The 15647-nt window shown below is 43.8% G+C and overlaps 1 protein-coding gene across 2 annotated transcripts in view; it reads left to right on the forward strand.

Moving 5' to 3' along the window:
• The first annotated feature begins 3107 nt into the window (after window positions 1-3107).
• The window catches only part of TFEC (transcription factor EC), a 100369-nt gene continuing 87829 nt past the window's right edge, over window positions 3108-15647 (forward strand). For both annotated transcript variants that reach the window (XM_030217104.1, XM_030217105.1), the window contains exon 1: window positions 3108-3193. In XM_030217104.1, the coding sequence (XP_030072964.1) occupies window positions 3137-3193 (57 nt within the window). In that variant the 5' untranslated portion in view covers window positions 3108-3136. The remainder of the gene's footprint in view (window positions 3194-15647) is intronic.

The raw sequence follows: 15647 nt of genomic DNA on the forward strand, positions 1-15647 counted from the left end.
TAAACTGGTGGTAACCAGGCAGAGCGTGGTGCTGCCCGATTACTGCCAGAAATGGCACACCCTGGGGGTGGGAACTACTGCTGGGCTCCTGCAGTAACCTGGCAGTAGTTTCTGGATTGGCGCAAAGAAAGCCTGCTGCTACGAGCCAACCCTTTAGTAAAAGGGCCCCTAAGTGGTCCTTTTATGAAGCTGTGCTAAAACGTGTCCTGCGCTATTGTCAGCACATGGGTTTTCCATGTGCTGCGGCCACTTTTAGTGCGGCAGTAAAATGGCTGCATTTCCATGTTTCTTTGGCGTTTTTTTCACAGACGGCATTCTGCTTGATTAAACGGACAATTACAACGTAGTGGGCAATATGCCCTGATTGCTTGGTTATTTCCATGATTATACCCATAAGAGCCACTGTGACCCCTGAGGCAGGCGCCAAAACACGGCCCTTGTCGGGTCATTTTCAAATTAAAGGACGACCGTTATCTCTATCCTGAAGGCCCAGTGTTGCTGTTTCTGCTTGTATGCTGTTTTTATCCTCTCTTTTGTGATCATGGTTCTTTAATGGCCACGCAGTAATTTCACAATTAGCATGTGGCCATTACCACAAGAGCCCTTACTGACACCTATTTTGTTGGCACTAAGGGCTCTCATTTTAACCCTGTGGTAATTGGCCAGATTGTGGCAATGTACCCACACTACCCAATTAGTGCAGGGCACACCAACTCTCTGCCCATAGATATGCCTCTCATGCTGAAATTTTTTTTAAATATTTTTCTGCCACAGGACTAGCGCACGCTGATGGGCACAATACTGCAGGATGCCTCAGCTCATCCCGCAACAGTGCTTTTTGGTGCATGGTAAGCACACGCTAGTGCCTACCATGGCTTAGTAAAAGGACCCCTAACTAACTAGTGGAAATTGACAGATCCTGACCTGGATGTCTCAATTCTGATTTGTATGTTCTTTTCTAAACTCTTCCTTTTTATGTACATCACTATGGGCTTGCAGTAGTACCATGTAAGAAATTTAATAAATATGGGACTTCTCGACTGAAGAGATCATTTAGCATTTACACATATGGTACAGGGCATGCATTTGATATACTGCCTTTCTATGGCACAACCAAAGTGGTTTTACATATTACATGCAGGTAATTTGTCCCTACTAGGCTCATACTTGAAGTTTTTGTATGTGGGGCAATGGAGGGTTCAGTGATTTACCCAGGGTCACAAGGAACCACAGTGGGTTCTCTTTATAGAATAGCACTTAGCGCTAATTTTTTTCAGCGACTTAGAGCTTTGTAATGCAAGGTTCCACATTAGGAGTCACCAACTGGGAAAGGGATCTAGGTGTCATCGTTGATGATACGTAGAAACCCTCTGCTCAGTATGCGGCGGCCGCTAAGAAAGCAAATAGAATGTTAGGTATTATTAGGAAAAGAATGGAAAGCAAAAATGAGGACATTATAATGCCCTTGTATCGCTCCATGGTGCAACCGCACCTCAAATATTATGTTCAATTCTGGTCACTGCATCTCAAAAAAAGATATAGTGGAATTAGAAAAGGTACAGAGAAGGGCGACGAGAATGATAAAGGGGATGGGATGACTTCCCTATGTGGAAAGGCTAAAGCGGCTTGGGCTCTTCAGTTTGGAGAAAAGACGGCTGAGGGGAGATATGATAGAGGTCTATAAAATAATGAGTGGAGTGGAATGGGTAAATGTGAATTGCTTGTTTACTCTTTCCAAAAACACTAGGACTAGGGGGCACGCAATGAAGCTAAAAAGTAGTAAATTTAAAATGAATTGGAGAAAATATTTCTTCACTCAATGTGTAATTAAACTCTGGAATTGGTTGTCAGAGAATATAGTAAAAGTGATTAGCTTAGTGGGGTTCAATAGAGATTTGGATGGCTTCCTAAAAGTCCATAGACCATTATTAAAATGAACCTGGGGAAAATCCACTGCTTATTTCTAGAATAAGCAGCACAAAATGTATCGTACTGTTTTGGGATCTTGCCAGGTACTTGTGACCTGGACTGGCCACTGTTGGAAACAGGATGCTGGGCTTGATGGACCTTCGGTCTGTCCCAGTATGGCAATAATTATGTACATATGTACTTATGAGTGCTTTTTATAGAATCTCCCCCAACCAATTTAGGTGCATCCATTATAGTATAGTGCCTATATCACATACACATAACTGCCAATTATTGGTGCCCCCAATGCATGTAAATGCAGCATTCTATAAGCTACTCATGCATTTTTAATGGACTGAATTCTATAAATCACACCTAAAAAATCAGCACTGAAAAAATTGCTTAAGCGCTATTCTATAAACTATGCCTAAAGTTAGGTACGGTTTAGAGAATAGCACTTAAGTCCTGGGGCTTGTGCGTAAATTTTGGCATATCCATTTTCACCAACGAAAATACGGTGCAAATGCCCCCGCCCAAATTTACACGCGGAAACCCCTTATGCTATAATTGCGCACGTAACCCAAAACCATACCCACAATCTGCCCTGAACTGTCCATGACCCTCCCATTTCCACGTCCCCTTTTGCAGGACATGCGTAAAGTCTAGGTGCGGATCATGCATCTAAATTTACTTGTGTACATCTTAATTGATTTCAATTAGCACCAATAATTGCTTGTTAAAAAGCCACTTGTTGGCACTAATTGGCTCGTTATTCAATTAAATTGCGCACACAAATTGGGTGTGTGCCCAATTTTTGGCAACTTCTATAGAATTAGGAGGAATGTGTTGATATAATGTAAGAATGAAGTACCAGCCAAAGGGTTGCAAGAAACAAGTGGAAAAATTATGAAGGGAATCAGGAAAGTCTTCAGCTTTGCCATGCTGCTCCTCTGTGGGTTCATCCCAGTATTGCTTCTCTCACTTGATACTTGTTTTCAGCAAAAAGCTAGGAAGTATCTTTCCTTGAAAGTGCTGTGTCATTGCATTAACTGAAGTTCCAGCCATGCTTTAGGAAGTACCACAATGAACTACTTCTCCTTTCTCTGCCCTTCCATGGTTTCTAGTAGACTAACAAGAAACCCAGCCCATACACTATTCATGTTTTGGGTTTTTTTCCCTCCCTGTGCCTCTTCTGAGTATGCTTTCTCTCTTCTGGGCAACAGTCATTATGAGTCGATGCCGTTTGGTAAAGGTGATCACACTGCTAGATTGCCATTCAGTGCTGGTAGGTAACTGAGCTGCCAGTCAGCAGTCTATAGATTAACTGAGCTAAAAAAAAAACAACCTGCAGTTAATCAGTATCTGTTTTGTCCTGCAAGTCTGATGAAAATGCTATCAGCCAGCATTTTGACAGCAAATCAGCTGGAGAAAGACTATGTTTGGATTAGTTTCATAGTATAGTTTATTAACAATTTTATCTACAAGTTCAGTTAATGATAATCAGGGTTTCTTAGGCTTTGTTTTCCCACAAAGTCATTTTACAGCTTTATATTGACAAGCCTTTAGGGGTGAAACGGTACTGTGTATGGGCTGCTGATTTTTATAGTAAATGTTCTGTATTATACTTGAACACGTGTCCCCCCCCCCCCCCCCCCTCAAAAAAAAATATTTGCATGGTATTTTCAAACTACAATAGAATTTAGAGCAAGAACAGTAAAATGATGGATACAAATAGAAAGTACTGTATTCATTTTAAGCTGTTCTATGATAAATCATGTTATTTGATGTTCTGATGATAATGGATGCTTTATTTATGCCATTAGTGTGTGCTAAGCTGTAAAAGTCTGCATGGAAAGTGGGGTTTTGTTTGAACAGAGGTATCTTGGAGAACCGTGGCAATGATTTTTCACGTGGCTGCCTCCTTTAGCTTCATAATGGGATGCATGATACGCTGGAAAGAGAAAGCTGATCACGGTTCATTTGGAAATATATCATGGAAAGATGAAGTGTAATTTATGGTTTGACACTCTTTCTTCATCTGAATTGCTGAAATTCAGGAGGTGTAATCAGATATTTTCTGCAGTGATATTCTGTTATCTGTTGTACTAAACATCTCCTTGCAGGCATTTGAGGTGGAGGTTACTTTCTGCTTAGCATGCGCAGGATTTTATGCACTGGAACCTTCTTGAACTGGTATATTTCTTTCAAATATAGAACAAGAACTGGCTTTCTTCCATCATGCATTATGAAACAGTGAAAATATATTAACTTTGGCATGGTTTGAATAGGAAGTTGACCTCCAGAAGCAGGCCTTCTATAATAAAGGAATAATATGCAAATCTAGGAATTAAATATTCTCAGTAAATCTTTTTTTGCATATTCGCTATGTTAATGTACATGTTCTTTTGAAGATTTTTTTTTGTAGTGTTTTCCTTGTAAATCCCATTGAGAAAAAACAATTATGAGATTTGATATGCTATCCAGGAAGCATTGCTTTCATGTTCAAAAAAATGTCTCATAGAAATAAGTTTCATTTATTTATTACATTCATGTATTTTTCACCTAAATACTCATATCTAGTTTTTGACCAGTATCTAATTTCCTGCGCGCTAAGACCATTTCTTCCCACAGGCAGAAAATGGCCAATTTCCAATTTCTGGCATGAATAACTATGGGGCCCTTTTACTAAGCTGTGGTAAAAGGGAGCCTACGTTAGCATCAGCATGTGACTTTGATGCGCGCTAAGGCCATCTTTAATTGTAGCAGGTAAAAGGCTATCTTTTCTTGAGGAAAAGAAATGGCCATGTGGTAAGTGAAACACTTACCCCATGGCCATTTCTGGGAGAAGTCCTTGTCACCATCCATTGAGATGGTGGTAAGGGCTCCCATGCTAAGATGGAAGTCAGTGGCGATCCTGGCTCCCTGCTCCCTCTGCCCCAGAACAGGAAGTAACCTGTTCCGGGGCAGAGGGAGCAGGGAACTAGCGGAGCCAACAGGCACGCGGCTAGTCTCTGCACCCTCCAGCAGCGTGCACCCGGGGCGGACCGCCCCCACCGCCCCGCCCTTGCTACGCCACTGCTGGCAGTAACTGGGTAGTGCATGCCGCTGCCTGATTATCACTGGTTAATTTCCAGTGCTACAAAAATAGATCAAATATTTCTAGTGCCAAAATGGTGGTAGTTCTGGATTGGTGCACAATAAGCCCATGGTGGGCTTATCAGTGCTTAATAAAAGGGCCCCCATGTGCTAATGTTGCCATTAGTGCAAGGCCATTAAAATAAATTGGCTCATGAGCCCTTACCACCACCTATTTTGTAGATTATAAGGTCTCATGCGCTTATCACATGCTAATCAGCACATCGCCATGCTGACATGCTAATTAGCATAGAAACGCCCCTTCTCCACTTCTCAGACGTGCCCCCTCTGCAAAAACAAAACAAAACACAATTTGTTTTTAGCGCGCGGTGTGCTTGTGCAGAGTAGAAAATTACCATGGGACATCTCAGCGCATCTCACAGTAAGCCCTTTCAAGTTGCAGTAAGCGGGCGCAAGAGATCATTGCAGAATGTTAAAGGACCTCTTAATCTAATTAGGAACATCTACAACCCATTTTTCCCCGATGAGGTCCAAAGCAGTTTACATCAATAAATCCAGTACATTCATATATGTGTATGTATTATCCTGTATTCTAGCACCATCCTTGAGGAGGCACCATCTGTAGGGTTAAAACACATTATAGAGGCCGATAGGGGCAATAACACACCTGTTCCAAAATACGGTAGAGTATGGCTTGAATATATATATTAACTGCCTTTTCTTTGTTCAGAGATTAAAGAGCTCTTTTACAGAACTTGGTGCATGCTTACAGAATTAGCACGCTTCTTAGCATGTACCCTCAAATTTTATAAAAGTCACCAAAAACTGTGCTCATAAATTTGGGCACGTGCCCAATTTGCATGGATTATTTAATTGAATAATGATCTAATTAGTGCCAATAGTTGGTTTCTAATTCGCATTTACACATGTAAATGTAGGCACAGGATCTGCATCTACAATTTACCCGAAATCTGAAAAAGGAGGCACAAAAATGGGAGGGGCATGAGCAGAACAGGGGTGTTCCTAAAATCAGTGCACATTGTTATAGAATAATGGGGACACACACCAAATTTATGGGTGTACATTTGTACCACATCTCAGTTGGTGCAAATGGCCAATTCCTGGGCATAAGTGCAATTCTGTAAACCGTGCCTAACTTTAAGCGCGGCTTATTAGAATACAGCTTTTTTTGGCACCTTAAATATAATATAGCCCTTAACGCAAGCAAAACTTTAATAAAAGGTCCCTAAGGACACTCTATCAGAACACTTATCCACACTCTTATCACCTTTCATCTTGATTATTGTAACCTGCTTCTCACCGGCCTCCCTCTTAGCCATCTCTCTTCTCTTCAATCAGTCCAAAACTCTGCTGCGCGACTCATTTTCCACCAGAGTCGCTATGCTCTCATTAGCCCTCTCCTTAAGTCACTTCACTGGCTCCCTATCCGCTTCCACATTCAATTCAAACTTCTCTTATTGACCTATAAATGCATTCACTCTGCCGCTCCCCAGTACCTCTCCACTCTTGTCTCTCCTTACGCCCCCCCTTGGGTACTCCGTTCTGTTGATAAATCGCTCTTATCTGTCCCCTTCTCCTCTACTGCTAATTCCAGACTCCGTTCCTTTTATCTTGCTGCACCTCACGCCTGGAATAGACTTCCCGAGCCTGTGCGTCTAGCCCCTTCTTTGGCCGTTTTCAAGTCCAAACTAAAAGCCCACCTCTTTACCACTGCTTTTCACTCCTAAACACTGCTCACTTGCCCTGTCCTTTTATCCGCACCTCTTTATTCCCTTACCCTTAATTGTTCTGTCTGCTTATCTTAATTAGATTGTAAGCTCTTTGAGCAGGAACTGTCTTTATGTGTATGGTGTACAGCACTGCGTATGCCTTGTAGCGCTATAGAAATGATAAGTAGTAGTAGTAGTAGTAGCCCAACGCGGGTTTACCACTCGCTAAAAAGGAAGTGCCACTGGGCTACCGCAGCAGCCTGGCAGTAGTTCCCCCCCCCCCCCCCCCCCAGTGCGCATCATATCCAGTGCTACAAAAGATTTTAATTTTTGTAGTTTCAGTGTGTACCTGGCGGTAATCGGGCAGTGCTGCGTGTTGCCTGGTTACTACCAGGTTAGCGTGGGAGCCCTTACCGCCAACTCAATGGATGGCGGTAAGGGCTCCCCCTAAAATGGCCAAGTGACAAGTGCTTCACTCGCCCTATAGCCATTTCCTGAAAAAGAAAGACCTACCTTTTATCCGCTACAGTAAAAGTGGGCTTCAGCGCATGTCAAAAGCATGTGCCGACGCCAGCGCAGGCCCCTTTTTGCCACAGCTTGGTGAAATGGGCCCTAAGTGAGAGATGGGGAAGAAGGGGAGAGGGAGTTAGTGAATGTTTTTTAGTTAAGAGGGCTTTGTGGAGATTTAACACCCCTGCTGTAGAGGTTTCAATTTTGTTATTTCGTATTTTGGAACTTTAAATCAGATTATTTTTTTCAGTCTTTCTTTTCACTTCTCTTAAATTTATGCTCTTTTTCTTTGTAGAATTTTGTTATGTTCTATAATGTACAAAACACATTCTGGAAACCATAATTGTTGTAACCATACAATGTTATTATAAAACCTTATTGTAAATGTTCAGAATATGTAATAAACACTGAAAGGTCCTTTTACAGAGCAATGGTAAGCCCAATGTGGGATTACCGCTCACTCTTCTGGGACTACCGCCGACCCAATGCAGCCACCGGCAGTAGTCCCGCCCCAAGCGTGTGCCATTTCCCATGAAAAAGAAAATCTCCTGAAATGGCCTGCACGGCGATAACCTGGCAGTAATCGGGCATCGCTGCATGCTGCCCGGTTACCACTGGGTTAGCGTAGGAGCCCTTATCACTATCTCAATGGGTGGTGGTAAGGGCTCCCAGCTGCACGGCCATGCGGTAAGAGTTCTCTTACCACATGGCCATGTGTGCTAGGGGCTTTTTTACCCACTGTGGTAAGAAGGGCCCTGGCGCGTGGGAAAATCGGCCCCTGCTACTAGCGCAGGGCCCTTTTCCCCGCAACTTTGTAAAAGGACCCCTGAATAATTTAAAAAAGATAACTAATACACTCACCGGGAAGTTTCAATTTAAACTATACTATCCAAAATTATCAGTCCTTCACAGAGAAAAAAATTATAAAACAAATGTTTTTAAATGACTACGCAAAGAAAAATAAGATGACTGGTTCATTTTTCAAAGAGAAAAACATCCAAAAAGTGTCATAAAGCACCATTTGGACGCATTTCTTCTCAAAACGTCCAAATTGGCATCTTCGAAACCTGTTTTGCAGACATCTATCTATGCATTTCATCTGCAGTGTGTCCAGATTACAAGGGGGCGTGTAGGGGCCTTTTTGAAGGTGGGCTTAGGGTATGCCTAGAACGTGGATGTTTTACGTCAATGTTTTGGTCACGACCAAGGTTGCCAGATGGGAAAAAGTTTCCCCGCCCTAAACCAGCCCAAAACCAGCCCAACGTCAAACCCCGCCTCCCACGTCACCAGCCCCGCCCCCTGATGTCACCCCTGACATCGTTAACCCCGCCCCTGACGTCGACCACGCCCCTCAAAAAGCTTCTATTTGACCACATCGGACCAATAGAAGCCCCGGGAAAGCTTTTATTGGACCAAATTGGACCAATAGAAGCCCAGGAAAAAAGCACACAGCGGCCACAGGAGAAGAGCCCAAACCCGCACCCTGCAGCCACCGAAATTTGCCGCAGCTGCTCAAAGAAAACCCGCCCAGTGTTGCGGGAAGACCGCAACCCTGGCAACAATGGTCACGACCTGTTTTTCTAATGAATGATACATAAAAAGGTGACCTAAATTACCAGATGACCACTGGAGGGATTCAGTGATGACCCCCTTTGCTCTCCCAGGGGTCACTGACCCCCCCACCTCCCCCCCAAACTGTGAAGAAAAATAGTACTCACCTGCCTCTATGACAGCCTCAGATGTTATAGCCAGGTCTATTAGAGCAGGTCCCTGGAGTAGTCTAGTAGTCAGTGCAGTGCACTGTAGACAGGTGGACCCAGGCCCATATCACCTTCTACCTGTTACAGTTGTGGTTGAAACTGTGAGCCTTCCAAAACTCAGCAGAAACCCACTATACCCATATATAGGTGCCCCCTTCACCCATAAGGGCTACTGTAGTGATGTACAGTGGGGGTAGTGGGTTTTGAAGGGCTCAGCAGACAAGATAAGGGAGTAATGGTCAAATGTGTACCTGGGAGAATTTATATGAAGTTCACAGCAGTGCCTCCTAGGGTGCCCCATTGCTTTTCTGGGATGTCTGGGGGACGAGTCTGCTAAAAATGTAGGCCCCCACCTTCATCCCAATGGCTTGAGTTTGTGTGATTTTAACTTGTGCAGTTTTTTCTTTTCAAAAAAGGCCTAAAATTATAAATGCACAAAGCACAAAATCTTGTTCAAAACGGTATTTTTGGGAAAAAAAAAGCTAGACATTTTTTTTTTTAATTGGTATATTTCCTATTCAGATTTGTTATGTTTAGCACAAAAAATGTCCAAAGCCCGCCTTAGATGCAATCAAAAATGCCCGTTCTTGTCTAATAAACAAAGTTAACTGTTCCAAATGTGTGCCACTTGAAATGAAAATAAGGTCTCTAATATTCATTTATAATCCATACCTTTAATTGAGGGAAAATTTAATGAACCTTGACCTCATGAGCGAAATTTTGGCCACGTCAGCTTTGCTATCAAACTGATCGCATTCTCTGACAGCTGACCATGCTAAACCTTATAAACCAGGCATAAAACCTTAAAATTTATTTGAGCTTGGACCAGTAGCTAATGGAGTCTGTCAGCAGTAGTGAAACTCTGTCATACTTTTTAGACTTAAAAATCAACCTAGCTGCTGTGTTTTGTAACACCGTGTAAAACATTTCTCAATGTGCAGTTTTCACAACCACACTGCAAAAACTGTTGATGTTTCCTGAACTGAAACTAGCCTTTCATTAGTAACCCAGCTGCAAGAGACCATTGATAGATTTTCAAGAACTGAAACTAGGATCCAGTATGCTAAGCATCAAGCTGAAAAGTGACACTGGATAGCTAACAGAAATAATACATTATGGGGTCCTGTGGGAAAAAGGAGCCTGCTCTAGCGGCAGGGTCTATTTTATGAGAACTTTTACAGTGTGTCCATGCGACGGGGAGCCCTTACCGACACCCACTGAGGTGGTGATAAGAGCTCACGCGGCGATACCCAATTACCGCCGAGTTATTGTCAGTCAAGCCATTTCCAAGGATTTTCTTTTTCCCCTGGAAATGGCACGCGCTTGGGGCGGAACTACCGCCGGCAGCTGCGTTGGGCCGGCGGTAGTCCCGGAAGATTGAGCATTAAGCCTGCGTTGGGCTTATCGCCGCTCTGTAAATGGGCCCCTATGTAAGTCAAGATGGTTTAATGCAGTTTTTAAAGACAGGAGCATAGGCATAAAAAAAAGTGAATTTGCTATGGGGTCAGTTTACTAAAGTGTGCTAAAAAGATTGCAGGAAAACACGCACAGCAGGGGTGATGCGAAGGATGATGCAGAATAAAGATGTCCAATGGACTAAACACAGTTCAAATCAGAGACTTTATTCACAGTAAAATGGACTCGACACGAATAGTGTTTCGGCTACAGAGGCCTGCCTCAGGAGTCCCTAGACAATACAGAAAAAATATATATATATATAAAAATATTTAATAAAAATGCAAGAGCATGTACATAAAATAAAATAAAATGACAGTGAAGATAATACAAACGTGTAAAATACCCATAATGGCCCATGGTAATATGAATAAAACATATGTCTAACATAAAAAGTTCTCCAGTAAATCCAGTATCACTATTATTTTTCATAGAGGGGGTTCTCATCTTATAAACCACAATTAAATGCCCAACTCACAAATCATTTAACATTCTCTATATATCACTTAGATAGGTATCATTGTATAGGATCTATCAGATATCTCTGTCACCACCATTCAGGCTAATGTGAACCAGGCACTTTTAAGGTGGGCAGATATTCCTCATTTGTTCCAAATTTTTCCATTCTTAAACTTTAATTTAATTTAAATTCTACTTAGCTTTAAAATTTCTTCCTTCGTTTCTTTTGCTTTATTTTAAACAATCAGTCCTCCCGGAGACATTCAATCCGACATGAACTCATGTTTCACAACGAGTGCTGTATCAAGGTATGTCTCCTATGAGATGAAAAAATGGACCATTAAACATTATTACAATTCTTATATTGTCACTATCAGAGTCGATACAGTTAAATACTTTAATCAAGCTGAAAAACATCTCCATGTTTTTTCTCCGTGTATCAAAGATTGCCGCGGCGTTTTAGCTATTTATACGATGAAATATGTAACAGCTTACGTCAGTCTATTCTTTACAACAATCCCAGAGCTCACAAGTTTTAACTCCTCCCCTTTATTCAAATCACTGACATCCACTCAATCTCGCGATTTAAACCATTTGGTTGTACAGAATTTAAAGAGAAAAATCCACGATTGTTCCCTGTAATTTAAAATGGTGGTAGAGCTATCTGATAGATCCTATACAATGATACCTATCTAAGTGATATATAGAGAATGTTAAATAATTTGTGAGTTGGGTATTTAATTGTGGTTTATAACATAAAAAGTTAGCATGCAGATTAACATGCGTTGTTAGCGCATGAGCGTGATAATTGTTACTGCACAGGCAAGACACAGCACATACTAGTTCACTGCTAACTGCATGGCATGTAATGGGGCAGACTATGGGCAGATAATGCACATGGACAGCATGTTGAGGTGCCCTTTTATGAAGTGGCAGGAAGCTCAATGCGGGTTTACCACTTGCTAAAAGGGAAGTACCGCTGGGCTACCGTACCAGCCCAGTGGTAGTTACCTCCCCCAGCGCCAGTGTGCACCCTGCAGTAATCTGGCAGTGCCGCATGCTGCCTGCTTACCACTGAGTTAGAGTGGGAGCCCTTACTGCCACCTCAATGAGTGGCGGTAAGTGATCCCCCCAAAATGGCCGCGCGGTAAGTGATTCACTTGCCGCACAGCCATTTCTTTAAGAAAAGGGAAACCTGCCTTTTACCCACTGTGGTAAAAGGGGGCCTCAGTGCACGTCAAGAACACACAGGTTCCCTTTTTCTGCAGCTTTGTAAAAGGATCCCTGAGTTAGCACAACACTTTACTATGTACCACTGTAGTTATTTTAGAAGTCATAAGTACATAAGTAATGCACCACTGGGAAAAGACCAAGGGTCCATCGAGCCCAGCATCCTGTCCATGACAGCGGCCAATCCAGGCCAAGGGCACCTGGCAAGCTTCCCAAACGTACAAACATTCTATACATGTTATTCCTGGAATTGTGGATTTTTCCCAAGTCCATTTAGTAGTGATTTATGGACCTGTCCTTTAGGAAACCATCTAACCCCTTTTTAAACTCTGCCAAGCTAACCGCCTTCACCACGTTCTCTGGCAACAAATTCCAGAGTTTAATTACGCGTTGGGTGAAGAAAAATTTTCTCCGATTTGTTTTAAATTTACTACACTGTAGTTTCATCGCGTGCCCTCTAGTCCTAGTATTTTTGGAAAGAGTGAACAGATGCTTCACATCCACCTGTTCCACTCTATTCATTATTTTATATACCTCTATCATGTCTCCCCTCAGCCGTCTCTTCTCCAAGCTGAAAAGCCCTAGCCTCCTTAATCTTTCTTCATCGGGAAGTCGTCCCATCCCCGCTATCATTTTAGTCGCCCTTCGCTGCACCTTTTCCAATTCCACTATATCTTTCTTGAGATGCGGCAACCATTTACAGTATTTATACCAGGGGCATAGCCAGACTTCGGCGGGAGGGGGATCCAGAGCCCGAGGTGAGGGGCACATTTTACCCCCCCCCCCCCCGGCGCCGCTGTCCCCCCGCCGCCATTGCCAACACCCCCCCCCCGCCGCCACCACCTCTGCCGCCACCCCCTGCCGCTGGCACCACCACCAACTTTGACCCCCCCCCGCAGCTGACCCTCTCGACCCCCTCCCGCCACCAACCCTCCCCCACCGCCGCAGTCATTGTGGCGGGGGACCCCAACCCCCTCCAGCTGAGGTCCTTTGTCTTTTCCTGCATAAGGCTTCGTTCTTCTGAGTCTGATGTCCTGCACGTACAACGTGCAGGATGTCAGACTCAGAAGAACGAAGCCTTTCACAGGAAGAGGACCTCGGCTGGTGGGGGTTTGGGTCCCCTGCCAGCAAAGGTAGGCGACGACTGCGGCGGTGGGTAGGCGACGGGAGGGGGGGTCGAGAGGGTCGTCGGCAGGGGGGTCCAGGGCCAAATCTACGGGGGCCCAGGACCCCCTGGCCCCACATAGCTATGCCACTGATTTATACATGAATCTCAGATAAATGTAGAAAACTTGATTTTAGAAAGCAGGTATTTACATGTATAAATCTGCACTACATGTATACGGTAAGAGGACAGTTCTTGGGTGGAGCCAAAATCTGCACATGTATGGATGCGGATGCCTAAATATATCAATATCGGGATTTACAGCTGCTCCTTGGCATTTTGGAGAGAATTCAACAAATGACGCCGAAATTTAGGTGCCAAAACATTTCAGGGCTACAGTGGTGGAAATAAGTATTTGATCCCTTGCTGATTTTGTAAGTTTGCCCACTGACAAAGACATGAGCAGCCCATAATTGAAGGGTAGGTTATTGGTAACAGTGAGAGATAGCACATCACAAATTAAATCCGGAAAATCACATTGTGGAAAGTATATGAATTTATTTGCATTCTGCAGAGGGAAATAAGTATTTGATCCCCCACCAACCAGTAAGAGATCTGGCCCCTACAGACCAGGTAGATGCTCCAAATCAACTCGTTACCTGCATGACAGACAGCTGTCGGCAATGGTCACCTGTATGAAAGACACCTGTCCACAGACTCAGTGAATCAGTCAGACTCTAACCTCTACAAAATGGCCAAGAGCAAGGAGCTGTCTAAGGATGTCAGGGACAAGATCATACACCTGCACAAGGCTGGAATGGGCTACAAAACCATCAGTAAGACGCTGGGCGAGAAGGAGACAACTGTTGGTGCCATAGTAAGAAAATGGAAGAAGTACAAAATGACTGTCAATCGACAAAGATCTGGGGCTCCACGCAAAATCTCACCTCGTGGGGTATCCTTGATCATGAGGAAGGTTAGAAATCAGCCTACAACTACAAGGGGGGAACTTGTCAATGATCTCAAGGCAGCTGGGACCACTGTCACCACGAAAACCATTGGTAACACATTACGACATAACGGATTGCAATCCTGCAGTGCCCGCAAGGTCCCCCTGCTCCGGAAGGCACATGTGACGGCCCGTCTGAAGTTTGCCAGTGAACACCTGGATGATGCCGAGAGTGATTGGGAGAAGGTGCTGTGGTCAGATGAGACAAAAATTGAGCTCTTTGGCATGAACTCAACTCGCCGTGTTTGGAGGAAGAGAAATGCTGCCTATGACCCAAAGAACACCGTCCCCACTGTCAAGCATGGAGGTGGAAATGTTATGTTTTGGGGGTGTTTCTCTGCTAAGGGCACAGGACTACTTCACCGCATCAATGGGAGAATGGATGGGGCCATGTACCGTACAATTCTGAGTGACAACCTCCTTCCCTCCGCCAGGGCCTTAAAAATGGGTCGTGGCTGGGTCTTCCAGCACGACAATGACCCAACACATACAGCCAAGGCAACAAAGGAGTGGCTCAGGAAGAAGCACATTAGGGTCATGGAGTGGCCTAGCCAGTCACCAGACCTTAATCCCATTGAAAACTTATGGAGGGAGCTGAAGCTGCGAGTTGCCAAGCGACAGCCCAGAACTCTTAATGATTTAGAGATGATCTGCAAAGAGGAGTGGACCAAAATTCCTCCTGACATGTGTGCAAACCTCATCATCAACTACAGAAGACGTCTGACCGCTGTGCTTGCCAACAAGGGTTTTGCCACCAAGTATTAGGTCTTGTTTGCCAGAGGGATTAAATACTTATTTCCCTCTGCAGAATGCAAATAAATTCATATACTTTCCACAATGTGATTTTCCGGATTTAATTTGTGATGTGCTATCTCTCACTGTTACCAATAACCTACCCTTCAATTATGGGCTGCTCATGTCTTTGTCAGTGGGCAAACTTACAAAATCAGCAAGGGATCAAATACTTATTTCCACCACTGTAAGTGCTATTCTATAAAGGGCCCACACCTTATATAGAAAGAATAGTGTTTAGTGCAGGTCCCACGCCAGACTGAAACCTGGTGTAAATGCCAGTACCGAAGTTAGGCACAGTCAGGCAGTATTCTGCATGCAATTTTCAGAACTCCCCTGACACACCCATGGTCATGCCCCATTTTGAGATACAGGTCAAGGAAGTTAGAACAGTGCACATTCAGATGCGCATTCACATTTTAATGAATGCGTAATCGAACGGGGCGCCCAAGTTTTCCTGAGGGCGTCCTCACAGGACATCCCGGCGAAGGGGCGGGGAAACCCGTATTATAGAAACAAGATGGGCGTCCATCTTTCATTTCGATAATACGGCCGGGGATGCCCAAATCTCAACATTTAGGTCGACCAACTTT

The sequence above is a fragment of the Microcaecilia unicolor genome, chromosome 10, assembly GCF_901765095.1.
Source record: "Microcaecilia unicolor chromosome 10, aMicUni1.1, whole genome shotgun sequence".
Lineage (NCBI taxonomy): Eukaryota > Metazoa > Chordata > Amphibia > Gymnophiona > Siphonopidae > Microcaecilia > Microcaecilia unicolor.